The sequence below is a fragment of the Cryptomeria japonica genome, chromosome 3, assembly GCF_030272615.1.
Source record: "Cryptomeria japonica chromosome 3, Sugi_1.0, whole genome shotgun sequence".
NCBI lineage: Eukaryota > Viridiplantae > Streptophyta > Pinopsida > Cupressales > Cupressaceae > Cryptomeria > Cryptomeria japonica.
The window spans coordinates 819,381,338-819,399,121 of record NC_081407.1 but is presented as its reverse complement, the minus strand read 5'-3'; the positions used below and the strand labels follow the sequence as shown (position 1 = coordinate 819,399,121).

The window sequence follows — 17,784 nt, the reverse complement described above, 5'->3', positions numbered from 1 at the left end:
TTCCTATGCATCAAAATTTTATTTGTCAATAATTGTCTTATAAAAATTTCCAAGCTTGGACTACAAATCACATGCACTTTTCTCCTTTGCAACATTGGACAAAATTGAGTCTGCTAGAAATAATTGGATTAATGCTCTAGACATGCTATCCTTTTCATCCCAATCTACATGGGTCATGGTTGTAGGTTTCACTATCCTTTTAAGAGCTGGGGCACATCCATCCTTCACCAATAAAGATCAAATCTTTAGCTTCCATTGACCAAAAATTTTGCACCTCAAATCTGGTAAGAGTACTTCATGTCATTCTTCACTTCTCAAAAATATAGCCTCTACACAAAAACCTCATTGTGATACCAATTGTTATAATACATTACAGTGTTGAATATATAGAGAAAACAATAAACAATAAACACGGATTTATATGGAAAACCTAATAAAATTATACCTCCCAAATGTAAATATAGAAAAAATGAATAGAATGTACCTGAAGCCCAATCTAGAGAAAGTATATGGATAGCTTGAACAAGCTCCTCAATACTTTCCCAAAAATGCAAGAATCACAAAAATTAAAGATTGTAGCAAAAAGTTAGTGAGCTCAAGAACCAAAATAAGATTTGACTTCAAATGAAAATTAATGACATCTGTAGCAAAAATAGTTTACATCACAATGAAGATCTTGAAACTAGCTTTTTGTTGATATCTTGTTTGCAAAAAAATGGACTTTCTAGCAAAAAGTAATGGTATTTTGAAAAAAGGGTTTATTTGGCCATATGAGGGGGCAAAAGTGGGTTGTTGGGCACTTGGGACTTAGCACTCGATCACTCATAGAACCATGGTGAAATGCATTTTTTTTTTAAATTAGCACCACCAAAGCAAGGGTGGCACTAGGTAAAGAATCGACGATGAGAGCTCCCATACATCTCCCACAAGCTTAACACCTCCTACTCTACATAGAACCTTGGGCTTTCAGTGGATGTGATCAGGGGTTTTGAAATTTTAAATCGATTGAAATATATAACAAATTTATAATATCTAAAATTCAAAAAATAAATATATTGACCACCGTGTGAGGCTTACATAAAGGGTGTGAGAGAATTTTGCTAGCGCATGGAATATGCTTTCTTTATAGAGAATACTTTGTCAACAATTCAATTGTGTAATCTGCCGATGCAAGCATTAGCATGCCTTGTATGGATCACCGTGTTAGTCACCAATGGACTCAAGCCTCTAGGATCACCTAAAAAATCAAAAGATGCAGCACAATATTGCTTGATTATGAGTACAATGGAATACGTTGATGTTGGCAATTTACACCACAAAATGTACATGAGGCCTTTCTTAAATATGCAAGATTGATATGTAGGATTAGACGAGATCTTGACAAGTGCCTTAATCCTATGACACTAGAAAACTCAAGATAGTTTAGAGGACAACTAAGACCTAAAAAGATTCATAGGTCCCTAAGAAAATTTAAATATGAATAAGACCTACTAGGGAACTCATTAAATAAAATACATTATTGATGCAAGAGCATCCGGTGGTGTAAGGGCAATCCTGCATCACCCAAAAATATTTTAATTTTCTGTTGTAGTTTCTAGATTTTACCTTTCTTATTTTTGTAATTTATTCATAGTCAAAATTTAAGCCCTTAGAGGCTCCGGATGAGCCCAGAAATTGGTGGAAATCTAAAATAGTTCGCCTTTAGGCCCTACTTTCACACCATCTTTTCAAAAGTTTTCCGAAAAGATATTATCATTGAAAATCCGACAGTTAGATCGAAAGTTACAACTGACAGAATTTGGACATTTATTTTTCAAAAAGTTTCCAGTTAACGAATTTGGCTTCAGTGAAATTATATAGTTTCTTGTTCTGGCGCTAGTTAGTCCATCAAGTTTCTATTTCAAATGTAATCTTAGCTCCTAAGGGGAAAAAAAAAAGTCTATTTAAGACTTCTTTGAGGAAAATAGTGGAGTTTTTGAGAGCTTAGAGTTGGGAGATTGTATTGTGGGAAGGGTATTTTCCAGAATCTATAAGCTGCATGTGTAGCAGCCTGTGAGGTTTTAATCCTCTGAAATTGTAATACATGTAGTGCATGTTGGTTGCAAATAATAATAAAATTTCTCTTTTGTTTCTCAATTGTTGTGTTTTTCTATTTCTCAAGTTGTTCCCTCATCACTTGTTCACACCAAAAATACACAAATTGAAGATGAGAAAGTGGCTCTAAACCTTGCATAATGTGATAGCTCGAGATTAAACCTAAAAATCTAAGATACTTCAAAAACCTACCCAAACCTTCTGCCAGAATGATAAAGAGATAAAGAGAGGGGGTCACCTTGATGTATGATAGATAAGGTGGCATTAACCTTGCAATCCTAAATCAATTTTCATGTGTCTCCAATATCCTTGGAATATGGTACTTAGATGCCTAGGATCACGAGTGACAAAATATTTAATATTTATATACCTATGACAAATTGTAATTGCATTCATAGAGGTGGATCTGATCATTGATGACGGTTACAAAGCATATCAAGGGAATATTCCTTTTGAACATCACTTTGGGAGTGGGTGCAGTTGGGCTTGCATGTTTGTGCATGTTGACATGTCTTCCTGAGTGGGCCTTTCCAAATTTTCATGTTGTACATGTTGGGTGTTGAAGCCTTTGAAGAGAAATACAGTACTCGGTATTGACCAAATTTGATTCACTATGGGTCAGGCACTCATTTAAAGTCTATGTGATCATTTAATTGTTTTTACTAAGTTTACAAGTTGCATATGAGGAGGTGACTTTGGATTTTTTAGGCATTCTTTACAGGAATACAGCCATCCATACACACCTCTCTGCATTGGAATGAAATGTTCTACAAAACATATTGCTCGGTTATAAATTGTTACTATAGATCTCAAGCCCCACAGAGATATTTACAAGAAGATAAAATGTCATTTATGTATTGGAACAAATCGGATTACAGTTATTGACAATATATTTGTGTACATCTAAAGCTTTTTCTTTTTCCTTTTTCTTTTGTAACACTTCATGATTGTTTCTCATGGACAACATTGTTCAGTATGTGTGACCTTTCTTTTCTTTCTTCTGCACGTTAATGATAGTTTCATGTCACGTAATAGCACACCAAACTCTGAAATTTTAGTGGATATCCCCACCCTTCCTCCCCACACAATTGCACATGGGATCAGGGTCACCAAACTCAGAAATTTTAGTGGATATCCCAACACCCCGCACAATTGCTCATGGGATCAGGGTCATCCATAGCATACAAGGAATACATAACATGGAACATATTCCATCTGTTTTGCCAAGCAACAAACTCTGACCTTGATAGCTTCTGTAACAAATAAGCAAATTAGTTGCAGTTTTTTTAATTTCCTGTCTCTTCAACTCAATAACACAGCTATGCACCTCATGTTACTGAAATTTCAAAAGCATAAAATATCAACCACTTCTAGATAAAACTACACTAAATAAGAAACAGAACATCGTCAGAAAAGGCTTGACATGCAGCAACTCATCGACACCTTTCCATAAGCGTTAAAAAAAGGAGGTAAAGCTCTGCTAATATACATCAATTAGGAAATTATTTATTAGCACATTCTGTCATAACTTCATATACAAAAAATTACAAACAAAAACTTATCCATGGTTAGGACCAAAACTGGATCTCCCGCCTCGCCCTCCATGGTTATGTACATCTCGTGCATCTTCCCCCTGAGTATGCATATTCATGTACTTATCCCGTTTATGTGGGGTTGACACCGGTGGCCCATAATTAGAATCTTGGTAGTGTACAGGCTGATCCAGACCCATTCCCATGCCAGGTAAGGGTGGAGGTAATGGTATAGTTGGTGGGCCTGGTACATAATCAATTGCAAAATTGGAGAATTGACCCTGCGTATTTGGTGCCATGCCGCCCTCTTGTATTGCATGAACTGCTGTAGTATCTTCATGAGGCACGCTTGTTGGTCCAATGTGCCAAGGTTGGAAGTGATTTTCTTGAAATCCTTGAATAGGTGGAGCATGTATAGGCATCCCTTGATTGCCAGTCTGGAAACTTTGCATTCCAGTCTGGATAGGCATGCCTTCCAGGAAAGTAATTGATTGTGTTTGATCGTAGTGGGGATTGTAGTGTTGCTGGAACCCCTCCGGATGAAGATGGTAGGGATATTGCAATGGCTGCTGTATTGGGAAGGATGGAGGCAACACTCGTGGACTTTCAGGTTTTGGTGTTTGTTCTTTTTGAGCTTGTCGTCCATGTACATTCTGATGTTCTGCATCCATTTGGTGGAAATCCTTGTGACGTGACCCTCCTTCTTGTTGATATTGTTTATCTGCATGGTCTTGGCGTTTGTCATGATGTTTGCGATGTTTTTCTCCATGTGTATGTTTTTGACGCTTTTCTTGATGTGATTGATGGTGTGATCTTTCAAACTCCCGTTGCTTCTCTTGATATAGTTGTTGTGAATTATCACCCGAGTTACCTTGATAATCTTGCTGCCCCTGGGGTTGCAGATTATAATTAAATTGTTTCTGTTGTGTTTGTAGCCTCGACATTTGTTCTTGTTCTTGCTGCTGTGTGCCAGATGATGCTTTAGACTGATCACGCTGAGATGATAAAGCATTAGCTTCTGATATGTAATGCAGCTTCTGTAGAACATGTAAAAATCAGAGGGATGGAGAGGGGCACGATACCTGTGCTTGTGAAGAGAGTTTCTTTGGCTGAGGATCTGATGACACTGGCCTTACTTTCATAACATCCTTCTCATTTAAATCATCTTTTTCCGCAATACACTGAAGTAAATCTGAATGTATTTCAATTAAGTGCAACTCAAAGTCCATCCTCTTTAAAAATGATTTTAGACAGTGTGGAGCTGCACAAATAAATATTCCCTCTAACATTTTTATCGATTGTATCTTTTGAATCCTTTCATCACACCTGAAGCAAAGGAAAATAGGATCATATATTCATAAAAACAATGTCAAATGATTCATTCTTTTATGAGAAATTATGAATCTCAATGAAATATTGATAGTGGGTACGGTTTCCAAATTTGCTTCATATTGAAGAGAACAATTTCATAGAGGCATCAAAGTGTAGAGGATGTGTTTCCATTTCTTGATAATCATAGTACTTCATGATGATGGGCAGATTTTTTTGCCTTATTTTAATACAGCTACAAATTGAATAGATTTGCTTTCCGTTGTTATATATTTTAATATTTTGATAACCATAGCAATTCAAAGATAAGCAGATTATTTTGCCCTATTTTTATAAAGCGACAAATCAACAGAGTTGCTTTCCATTTCTTGGTCTGATCTCGGGCTGATACTGCAGAATATTCTTCAGGAATGATGACTGATTCTATTATTCTCTGATATTTGACAAGTATTATTGAATAATATGTTCAAGAATTTTGAAACTTCAGTTTGTAGATTAAAAGGTTATTCTACTTCACCTAGTTTCTTTGCACTCTAATGATTTTTTTCCTGACTAAAATACACATATTTGGAAACAACTGCATTCCTATCCTCTTTGTATCTTTCTGTTTCTCGATTCAGCAACTGAATATCATAAATTCTTTAGAGAAACAGAAAAGTAAAAACATAAGCTTACAAATAACAGCTGGAATCGCTCCTTGCACAAGTCAAGCAAAAGGCATGCTCACAAGGACTCTGTCAAAGGAAGAACCATATAGAAACCATGAGAAGTGTTATATAAGAAAACGATAATAGTAGAACACTTAACAATACTTGCATAAAATTTTAATCACATTATATTTTAAATGCAGACAAATAAGAGCCTTGTCCCTTCAACCCAATAGTTATCACTCTAATGCAACCAAATATAGCCAAGAAACTTCTATCACTGAAAATTCAACCAGTGCCAACAAAAACAATAGAACAGAAAGCAATGTCAAAAATCTACTCAATATGACACCTACCAAAATTATATTTTCATGTTAATATTACCGGTCATATATGAACCATAAGCATGCTTCAACATGGAATGATCCCAAAATTGGTTAGCAAATAAGATGATAGATACCTGAGGAAATGGAATTAACAGAAAGGGTGATTGAGATCAGAAATAGGTCAGGACAAATGATAGCCATTCAAAAGACTCTTACTATGACTTCCATACTACTACAAGTTCAAAAAACATATGCTTTTTTGGAGATCAGTGGTAGGCCTTGTTCTTATTATCCATGATTGATTGATGCCAAAAAGTAAAGGTGCATAATTCACAGCCAAAAAGGACATAGAAAAAGTTCAATATTTTTTTTGAAAGAAAAACAATCTACAAGGTATTTCTCTGGCAGTTAAAAAACAGATCATTAAATCATTTAGCAGCAATGGGCTCTGAAAGATTCTTGTAAGGAATGATGTACAGTTTGTCTGTTCCTAAGCATGCTAGATTCTGGAAAGGCTTACACCCTCATGACTTCTACTTTGGAAAGTTTTCTATATCAACCTTTGGCTCTAACGTGTTCAAGAGTATCTGCAAGGCATGGGAAATGGTCAGGAACTTGATCAAAGGAAGTGAGGCCTAAATAAAGAAGATAAGATGTTTAGTTTCAGATCGGTTTGGTGGAATTTACAATGTTAAAACAATCTTCCTGCAATTTTAGAAGGTTGCTCAGCTAAAAGTTTGGATGGCAAAGGTATAAGAAACTTTACGAACATTTTTGAGAACAATCAGATCAAGACCTGGGCCCCTCTCGGTGCTGAGTGTGCTGTCCCTCATACTCAAAGAACTTAGTATTGAGAAAAACCTGTAAGGACATTCTTCTTCCTGCCCAGCTTAGATCTGAAACTGAAACTCTTAACAATTTATTTTGGAATGATGGAACAGTTCTACAAAAAATGAACTCCAAGAGGATCTACAACTCTGTCTGACTCCTGAGAGGTTATCAGGCAACTTAATGGCTGCTGGCTGTTGAACCTTAAAAATGAGCATTGGTCAAAAATCTTTAAGCACTCTTGGTACTATGTCATTGAACCAAAGAAAGCCTGTTTCAAATGGTTGTTATTGAAAAAAACTCCAATTAGCCAAAACCATAACCCACGTGTTCACCTTTGTTCCATGTATGGAATTCCTGAGTCTGTTAACCATATCTTTTTTATTGTTTCTTTGCTAAAAAGATTTTGCTTCTATTTTTTTCTGATTTAAGATGGTGGGAAATTAAAGAAAATCTTTCATGGCATGAGATTCTTTTTGAGTATGTTAAAGGGTTGAGCAAAGACTTAAATCTTTTTTGATTGATTCTTACCACTGATATTCTTTGGTTTTTATGGATAGCAAAAAATGAGGACTGCTTTCAAAGTAGGAAGAGACAGCTTACTGAGTCTTTTAAAAGGCTCATTTTTCATTCTATTGCTCTGCAGGTTACATTAACTCTAGAGGTGACCAAGGAGAAATTCTAGCAGTTCTTCGATACAAGGATAAATCAATGTTACGAAATCCAAATTGAAGACTGTTAAATGTTGGCCCTATACAAGGGAGTGACAAGAAATTTGTGAAGAAATACTGTCATGACCCTTCCATCACACACCCAAACTCGCACCATCCTTAAGGAAATAGAAAGCATCAAGATTGGTAAACTGCCACGAATATTGGAAACAAACCCAGACGGACAGCAGACAATGACTAAATTCAGTCAGCACACCCCTGATGCAACAAGCAAGGCCTGCACTTTGTGAATGAATAATATTAAGGCTGGAATTCGATAAAAAACAACCTCATGCAATCCCTATCTAATATGCGATTAAGATTAGTTAAGGAACGCTTACATTAAGAGTAAAGAGGCATCTCTCCTAAAGAACTGCAACCGATGGAAAGACACAACCTTTCATTGAATCTCAAAGGGTATAAAGGACAGACAAAAGTATGAAGGCGTGAGAAAGTAGAGAAGATACAATCTGCATCTATTAAAAGATCGGGCAACTGCAAGCTCTGATATATCAATCAGATCTGCATGACATTAGACTAGAGCAGCATTATTCTTTGTGGGCTAATCCTAGGGCAAATTCAGAAGGGAACATTACAATTGGTAGCACTGTTCCTGCCAGCCTAAGGGACAGAGGATAGTTGATGCAACCTAGCCAAAGGGCTAAAAGGGCCTTGGAGAGAGAAAGGAAGAAACTTGCATCCACCAACAGCACAATGAACAAATAAATAGTCAATGAAATGAGGACCTTCATGGAGCAAAATGAAAGAATGACCCAGCTTCTCCTCCAAGTCATCCAAAACATGAACAGCAATAATTCTAGATCCAACCAAACCAATGGAAGGGAGACCCACTCCAACCAATCTGAAAATAACAACCCAATGAGTTTATCAACCTCTAGACCAACAAGGCCTCCCTTCCTAGTTCCTACCTAGGGAAGAACACATGGTAGAGGAATAGCAAATAATCCAACCATCGATAATGTGGAAGAACTGGCAGAAGTGTACTCAAGATTAGATCTCTAAGTTAGAAGGGATAGACCATTATTGATGGCATCATGGCCTTATTACCCAAGGCCACCAACACATACCCACTTACAATGAATTCACGCAAAGGCTCATCACAAGATTTCATCAAACACACCCAAATGGTACTTTAACTAACACAGCTAAAAGAACATGGAACCGTAGAGGAGTAAGCCATCGAATTCCAAAAACTATCAGTCATGGTGCCAGAGCTGTCTCAAAGAAGACTCACATACCTATTTATCGAAGGATTAAAAGAGAAACTATCTGAAGTTTGGTAAGTGCCCTTGATCCTACATCACTTGAGGATGCAATCCAAAAAGGCACTAAAATTAGGCAGCACACCTACAAAGGACAAATAACATACAAGAATCAACCTTTTAACATTCATACAAAACCTTATCCCCCTCTACCTTACAATGAAAGAAAGAAGCTCATAAACATAGACTATGTTTCCAATGTAAGGGAAAATGGGAACATGGGCACAATTGTAATTGAGAAAGACAACAAGAAGACCTGTTGTGACCTAGTCACACATCGCCCCATTCCAAATGGGGACCCCCTACATTTTTGGTCCTCTTGGTCTTTAGGTTGTGGTTCTTTGGGTCTTTTTCGCAGCAAATCCTTTGGTCTCCCCCAATTTGCAAGTATTTGACAAATTCTGATCAAGTCTATAAGTGTTTTGAGTAAATTTGACTAAGTCTGGAGCTTGCTCTATTTATTTTACAGTTTTTGCCCTTCGGACTTAGATTTGAGATCATTTTCTTAGAGTTTTGGAAAATCAAAACGTAGCGATGAAGTCAGAATCCTTCAAGGAAGCTACCAATGAAATTTGAGCGAATTCTAAGTACCTAAAATTTTTAGTAAGTTTCACTGCATCCCATATTGGCCTAATTTTGCGTTTAAGTGTCACCCTGTCTCAGTTTGCCCTAATATGATGTTTGGAAGAACTTACTATTTTTAGTAAGTCTATTTTTGGCAGGTCTATCTTACACAGCTGACAAGGCACTAATGGCAAAGCATTCTTGAAAATCCAAGTTCCAAATCCGAAAAATTGAAAAAGCAAGCAGTTGATAAAAAACAATGGCTAAGTTTGGAATTCTTTCTTGAAATGGAAAAAGCATGAAAAATTACTCGAGGCATGGAAACTTTTCCCTCTCATAAGAAATCTTCCTCAATCCAAAAATGGCATCCAAGTCTAGATGACGAACTCAAAGAATTAGGCAAGGAGGAATTTTCTCCTTCATCAAGAAATTCCTTCATCCATGTAGAAATGAGGTATGAGCACCAAAAGCATGTTGAGGAGGAATTTCTTTAATTCCTCAAATTCCTTCCTTCACCACAAAGGGTGCTCTAGAAGTGACCTAGGCACTAAAATGGATATATGGAGGAATTTTCCTCCATGTCAAAAGTTCCTTCTACCTAGTCAAATTGCGCTCTAGGAGGTGGATGGGCACCAAAATGCTATCAAGGACGAAGTTCCTCCTAGGTCAAAGTTTCCTGCCGCAACTAGACGTTCAGGATCAGCCAGCAACCACTCTAAATTGGCTGAAGGAAAGAATGCGGAAGGAGCTAGAAGAAGAAATAGATCCTACGCAAGACTTGGGAGAACTTCTGAGCAGGATAGATAAGCCAAAGAAGAAGAAAACAGCTAAGAAGTTTTCAAAGATCACAAGGGATGAGTCAGGATCTAGGATTTTGCACCTAGTTGTGCCCAGAGTTGACAAAGACAAAAATTAGATTTCACCTGATGAATACGAAATCACAAAACTCAACTTAGGGCATGCTTCCAAGGCACAAGTGGTGGAAGACTTTGATGAATCTTCCTTTGTGCTAAAGGAACAGATGAAAAGAATGAAAGAAAAGAATAAGAGGTTAAAGAAAGAGAACAAAGCTTTGTGTGAGTACCTGCAGTACTTGAAGGATCCACTCAGAGAAGAAGATTCATCCTTTGTTCCTCCCTCTTCTCTTCCCAAGGAATCTATTGATTGCATTGAAGAAATAAGAAGAGCTCAGTGTTCTAAGGAATAGGTGGAGGATATCTTCACATCAGTTGGTAAATTTATTGAAGACTTGGCTCACTTCCACTGGAGAATTCTTGCTATCCTGAATAGGCTTGAGACTGTGATAGTTCATGGGAAGATGTGCATATCTATAAGGATTTAAGAATTCCGTGCTTGAAAGCATTAATGGGAATTTCCAAGCAAAATTTGATCGATGGGAAGGTCGTCTAGGAAAATGAAGTATATGACTTCCCTCAATGGTTTTATGAAGTTTGCACTGGGAAGGAATTGTTTGAAAGGTTCAGCAAAGAGTCAGCATCATTGAAAGAGTCAGTCGGGAAAGTTCAAGAAGAAAGCGATAATGCAGTTGAAGCAATGTTTGCAAGAAGGATGACTGATGAAGAGCTGACAGTTGACCATCTGAAGGATAGGTTGCATGAATTATTCTTTGTAGAATCCTTCTCCAAGGAACATCTAGAAAATGTTTCCCTGTTCTCCAACACGATGTGAAGGACTCAAGAAGTGGCATCAAGATGGGAGAAGTTTTTCTCCAAGTGTGAAGAGGACATTTCATTGCTAGAATTCAAGCTGGAGACTATGCCAAGTGTCTCCGTAGGAGAGTTGGATGTCGCCATAGCTAAGTTTGTTGCATTCGCCATAAATGAACAAGATAATGGTCGTCCAATTTTGGACGAGAATCTATTAATTACAGGAGGGCATGATGGCACATTTCTTGCTAGTGGACATTTTGGCTGAGTGGTAGCTTATTCAATGCATGGTGGATGTCGTATTTAAGGAGATAGTGGCTCATCAATGCATGTTGGGCGATTTTGAATGTAGTGATGCATTTAATGCATTATGGACGCCATTTTTGGGAGCAAAGGGTAATTAATAGATAGTGGCGTGATTCCTCATTAATGATTATTCCCACTACTTGGCACCATATTTGGGAATCTCTTGCTCAAACCCTAATTAGGGTTTTGCATGTTTAATCTCATCCATTGATTGGTTTGTAATTTGAGCCATTCATTTTCCTTCGAGAGGCCTATAAAAGGGGTTCACCCCTTCATTTGTAACAAAGGGAGAATTGTATGAGATTGTTGCGATAAGTTTCTGAAGTAATAATAGTGAAACATTGGCTTTTCGTGTTCACTTGTGTTGTTTCAAAACTTGCATGGTTTCATCTTCCTCACTTAGTTTAGATTTGTTTCAAGCATTCAAATGAACAAAGTTGGTTCCAATGTTTTATGGTGAGATCACTTGCTCATGCCTTTTGTTGATAGATGATTTCTATCCACAACGCTCTTAGATGATTTGGACTGAGCTCTCATATGTGTGTTCTTAATTTAAATTGCTGGATGAGCATTGTTCCTTGATGGTGTTCATTGATGGTTTAAAATCTTACAAACACCTCTGAAGATTGCACCCTCTTTATGTAGTTGTCTACTAGTGGCGAAGTAAAGTGTGGTTGATCTCGCCTGGATCATAATTATTTGTTGTGTTCATAGATTAGAATAGCTTTCCTAAACCCTTTCCCATTTTATTTTCCACATTATCGAAAAGACCCAAAAAAGAGAGCCATTCATTGACAAATCATTATAGCTAAATCTCCTTGAAATTCTGAAATTTGTTTAAATCTTCTTCAAGTGTGCGCAAGTCCCCTTGGATTACCAGCAACATCAACCAAACGAGTCTATATCCACCACAAAGCCACTAGCACGCAGTTGGAACCTTGGAGACAATGTATGATCTTCCTGCAATCTTGGCAGACATATGATTTTGATCAAGAGAGGATAAAGTGGCCGTTGGAAACTTTATTCTGTCTTGGTGTGGTCACAAAACACTTGTCAACAAGACCCAAAAGAGAAAGGTATGTGTTTCAAATGCAAGGAAGAATGGAGGCCAAGACACATATGTGGAAGCCAAATAGGGAATGTCCAACAAAGAAACAAAAGGAAATCCAAGCTAGAAAACAAGGTAGGATGAAAGAGATCTTAAGAGCATCAAATCGAAAGGGACAATAAACAAATGGAGCTTTATGGAGGAACAAATCTAGGGTTAGGCCCCCTCCCCAGATGAAAGAGATCTTAAGAGCATCAAATCGAAAGGGCCAATAAACAAATGGAGCTTTATGGAGGAAGAAATCTAGGGTTAGGCCCCCTCCCCGAGCTCATGGGAGCAGAAAGGCAGGGTTAGGCCCTCTTTCTAGCTCTAAGTGGTTTATGAGCAGCAAGGCGGGTTAGGCCCCCTTCCCAGCTCATGGGAGCAGAAAGGCAGGGTTAGGCCCTCTTTCTAGCTCTAAGTGATTTATGATCAGCATCATGGAGATAGGCCCCCTCCCCACCTCATAGGAGCAAAAAGGTGGGGTTAGGCTCTCTATTTGGCTCTAGGTGCCTTACAAGTAGCACGGTGGGGATAGGCACCCTTCCCAACTCATGGGAGCAGAAAGGTGGGGTTTAATTCTCTTTCTAGCTCTAAGTGGCTTATGAACAGCAAGGCAGAAATATGCCCCCTTCCCGGCTCATAGCAGAAGAAAGGTGGGGTTGGGCCCTCTTCTTGGCTCTAAGTGGCTTATAAGCAGCAAGGTGGGGTTAGGCCCCCTTCCTAGGTCCTAACAAACCCTTTGATGCATTTGCCTTTTGCAGATTCAAATGCTTCTTTCTTTCTTTCTTCTTTGATCCTACCTATCTGCAGGGTAAAAATAAATCAATGGATGCATTCTAGTCAATAAGAAGGGATCTAACAATACATGTATTTGCATGTCTGCTCCGTGTCTGCATATATCCATGTGAATGCTTCGTGTTTTTATGTATATGCTCCTTGTTTGGTTCATACCTGATGGGTTTCCAAAAATTAAAGATAAAAATATTCCTATCATCATGAGATTTCTATTTTTGGTTGATCTAGAATATGAGAATAACTAAGAGTGAACCAATGTTATAAATTTATTTAGAAAACAACAATTTAAGGTCGTAGATGTGTGTCATTCTTCTAATCCTTGTATTTGCAGAGATAGGGTTAAAATCTGTCATTGCTTGAGGACAAGCAATCTCGGGAAGGGTGGACTGTCGTGACCCTGCCATGACACACCCGAACCGCACCATCCTTAAGGAAATAAGCGAGCATCAGGATCGGTAAACTGCCAAGATTTTTGGAAACAAACCCAGCCGGGCAGCAGACAATGACTGTATCCAGTCAGCAAACCAACTCAGCACATTCCGGATGCAACAAGCAAGGCACCCAATTTGTGAATGAATAATATTAAGGATTGAATTCAATAAAAAACAAACAACCTCATGTGATCCCTATCTAATATGAAATTAAGATTAGTTAAGGAATTGGTTGCATTAAGAGTAAAGAGGCATCTCTCCTAAAGAGTTGCAACCAATGGAAAGATCCCACCTTTAATTGTATCTCAAATGGTATAAAGGACAGACAAACGTATGAAGGCAGGCACGAAAAAAATAGAGAAGATACAATCTGCATCTATTAAAAGATCAAGCAACCTGCAAGCTCTGATACATCAATCATATCTGCATAACATTAGACTACAGCAAGATTATTCTTTGTGGGCTAATCCTAGGGTAAATTCAGAAGGGGACATTACAAACACAGAGTTTCAGGAGAGATATGACAAAAATCACACATATGAGATGTTGCTGGAGGTTGTGGATCTTAAAGACAAGCAAAGTGATATGAAAATTAACTGTGGAATAATTATATTTATTAAAGGGGTAATTAAAGGTGACCTTTCTGAAAGGGTGTGATGGTTTGGAAACCAAACCTTAAAAGGTTATATAAGTCATATATGTGAGACTTGGAAGGGGGCATGGAGATCACTCATGGAAGAAAAAGAAGGTGGTGGCTTGGTGGACTATGAGGCATTTGGAGAAGGGGCACACAATGTATGTCCAACTTGGGGTATAGTGTACAACTAGGAGTGTCCTAGCCAAGGCTATGTTATTTATGTCGTGAAGGTAGGTTAGATTCTTTGTAAGAACCGGTGAGTTCTATGTAGGAACCAGCTACCTCCGAGGGTGCTCTAGCCATAAAGGACCTGTTGTGACCATCTCACACATCGCCCCATCAAAATGGGGACCCCTCTCTTTTTTGGGTCTTGCTTTCTCTTTGCTTGGCTTTTCTCTGCTTGTTAAGTGTTTTGAGTGAGTTAGTGATGGCCTAGGTTAGGTAAATTGGGGTTTCTTTTGAGGAGCTTGCCTCATAATTGTCTCTAGGGTTCCTTTTAGGGCCAAGTCTGGCCTAAGAATGGGGAAGTCATAGTTCTATGCCTAGAATCCTGATGTGAATTTTAGCAAGACCTTGCCTTGAAGAGTCGAAGAATGTATATTTTGTATAGGAAGTCTTGAAAGTTTGAGTCCAGATGAGCCAAGGATATGGATCAAGTTGTAAAGTTGCTAGGCCAGAGTGTTGTCAAGGGTCTCCTGTGAAGTTTGAGTTGATAAGATGAAGTAAAGATCAAGTGCAATCCTGAAGGAGAGAGTGAAGAGAGTTAAAAGACTTTTTCCCTTAGTTTGATGAAGTTCTTTGTTTGTTGGCTTCAAATTGACAAAGGATGGACATATTTATCCTTTGGAGGCACATGTGGCTAAGTCTAAACTTGAAGGTTTGACGAAATGAAGAGGAATTCGGGTGAACAGATCGAATTCGCTCCTGACCCTTCCAAGGGTACAGGAGCGAAATCCTTAGGAGCCTCTCTATTACCCTTAAAGCAAGTCAAACTTTTGTTTTGAATCCTCATCTAAGGTGAAGTTGACTTAAGTAATAACTTGGAAATGAATTCAAATGAGCTTTTGATCATGGACAATGAGGAATTTGAGTGAAAACCTCAAATTTGCTCCTGACCCTTCCAAAGGGACAAGAGTGAATTCTTTAGAATCACCTATTTGCTCCTAGCTTGGACTGAAATCTTTGTTACTATGGAATGATCGAGGGAGGATTGATGTGTACATGCCTTGAGAATGAATTGGAAACAAGATTGAATGATAGAGGTTAAGCATTTGAGCTAAAATGCTAAATTCGCTCCTGACCCTTCCAAAGGAACAAGAGCGAATTTCCTTAGATCTCCTCTCTTGGACCTAACTTGGATCAAAAATCTTGCTCCTATGCCTTGATTGAATGAAGATTGACCTATTTATGCCTTGTAAGCGAATTTCCTTAGATTTCCCTCCTTGCACCTAGTTTGGACCATAAATCTTGCCCCTATCACGTAAATGAAAGAATGCTAATGCTTTGAAAGTGAATTGAAGAAGTTAAATGCACTTGGAACATGAAGAAATTGAGAATTTGAGGCTTAAAGGTCAAATTCGCTCCTGACCCTTCCAAAGGGTCCACAGCGAATTTTCGCAAAGGGTCATGTACCTTCCAAAGGTACCAAAGCGAAATCCTTGAGGAGACCTAATTCTTCACCAAAGTCATTGAATGGTTGTCATTTTGAGCAATAGTGAGAGCAAATTGGCTTGAGTATGGAAGGAAAAGGATCAAAGTTCAAGTCTAAGACAAAGTTATGAGAAAAGAAGTGTGAATTGAGCCTAAAGGAGCAAGTTTGCTCCTAACCGTTCCAAGGGTCCAAAGCAAACTTCTTCAAGAGACCTTGTACCTTGCTCAAACCTTTGAACCAACCCATTCCTAAGTATTTTTAAAGGCAAATGACTTGATTTTGATGAGAAAAATGTTGAGAGATGAAGTTTTATGAAGGAAGAATTGAGCAAAATGCCAAATTCCTGGGGGTCAAAATGATGATATCCCTACCATCATGTACCTTCCAAAGGTACCCAAGTGAAATCTCTTCTAGGCCTTCCTGGGGGTCAAAATGATGATATCTTCATATGAAAGAATTGGAATCTAAGGCTAAGATGATGAAAAGAAGGCAATGAGTGAATTTAGCTAGTAAAGAAGCTAATTCGCTCATGCACCTCTCAAAGGATCCAGAGCGAATTCCTCTTTAGGTCTCGTACCTTCCAAAGGGTCCAGAGCGAAATTTTCATTATAGGTCTTGTCCTTCCAAAGGGTCCAGAGCGAATTTTCTTAGAGGATCATGTACCTTCCAAAGGTACCAAGGCGAACTCCTTTGAGAAACTTCATTCTTCATTTAGAACATTGAATGAATCCCATTTCGAGCAGATTTGAAGGCAAATCAACATGATCATGATAAGAGGAGGGTTGGAAAAGTCAAGTTTAAGGCAAGTGATGAGGAGTGAAGCATGAATTGAGACTAATACCTCAAATTCGCTCCTGACCCTTCCAAGGGTACAAGAGCGAAATCCTCAAATGGCTTTAATTGCTCACTCAAACAATTAAATGGATCCTATTATGAGCTAGGTTGAGGGCAGATTGACTTGATCAAGGTGGAAGAGGACTCAAAAGCTAAGTTTAAGAGCAAAATTGAAGGAATATGAAGTGTTTGAAGAACTTCGCTCCTGACCCTTCCAAAGGTAAAGGAGCGAACTTCTTAGAAGGACCCCCTATCTCACTTAATGCACTAAGAAGATCTCGTTTTAAGCTAAGATGGAGGCAAATTGACTTGATCATGGTGAGAAAGGAATTAAGCAATGCAAGTCGGCCAAGGGAGCATTAATGAGTTAACAAGCTGATTTCACCTTTTTGGCACCAAGAACAATTTTGAATTCCTAATGAGAAAGTCGGCCAGCTTTGGAAAGGATGCAATTAATTTTATTCATTAGGACAAGTCGGCTGTTATCAAGAAGGTGCAAATCCCTATGTAGGCGCCTATATAAGAAGGAACACATCTTGATCATTCATCATTCATTCAAATACATTCTTCCTTGGAACGAATTTAAAAAGCAGACTTAGGAAGCAAACTTCATCAGCAGATTTCATCAAGAATTAAAAAAGCCAATTGCAGATCCTAAGAAGGAAACTTAATAATCTTCATGAGCCGAATTAAGCAAACTGCAGTAGCTATTTTGTAGGCGAATTTCAGAGCTTCATAAGGCAGGTCAAAGCAAATTTAATAATCTGCAAACCTAGACCTAATTTTCCAAAAGTGCGAATTCAAGGAACAATGGATATAATTGACGAATAAAGAGGGTGAATTTAGAGAATACCTACCCTTCTAAGAAGGCTCTAACATATTTAAGGTGCAGGTCTGAATCATTTAAGGAAGCTGTCTTGTGAAAGCATCACTTGGAAAGGAGGTGAATTCAACAGCAACTTACCATTTACCCATCTTTTTCAGGTTGATATCTTTAAAATTAAGGTTAAGGTATGTGCAATCTGATTTATTTGAAGGAGTTTTAATGAAGATTTGATTT

The 17,784-nt window shown here is 38.1% G+C and overlaps 1 protein-coding gene across 2 annotated transcripts in view; it reads right to left on the bottom strand.

Moving 5' to 3' along the window:
- Positions 1 to 3,580: 3,580 nt before the first annotated feature.
- LOC131037301 (uncharacterized) overlaps positions 3,581 to 17,784 on the bottom strand; it is a 29,019-nt gene continuing 14,815 nt past the window's right edge. The window contains exons 2-4 of one of the 2 annotated variants that reach the window (XM_057969380.2): positions 5,631 to 5,689; positions 4,709 to 4,952; positions 3,581 to 4,612 (exon numbers count right to left, since the gene is read on the bottom strand). In XM_057969380.2, coding sequence (XP_057825363.2) covers positions 3,653 to 4,612; positions 4,709 to 4,952; positions 5,631 to 5,689 — 1,263 coding nt within the window. In that variant the 3' untranslated portion in view covers positions 3,581 to 3,652. Of the gene's footprint in view, positions 4,622 to 4,708; positions 4,953 to 5,630; positions 5,690 to 17,784 lie in introns of both variants that reach the window. The other variant, XM_057969379.2, reaches the window with a different exon arrangement.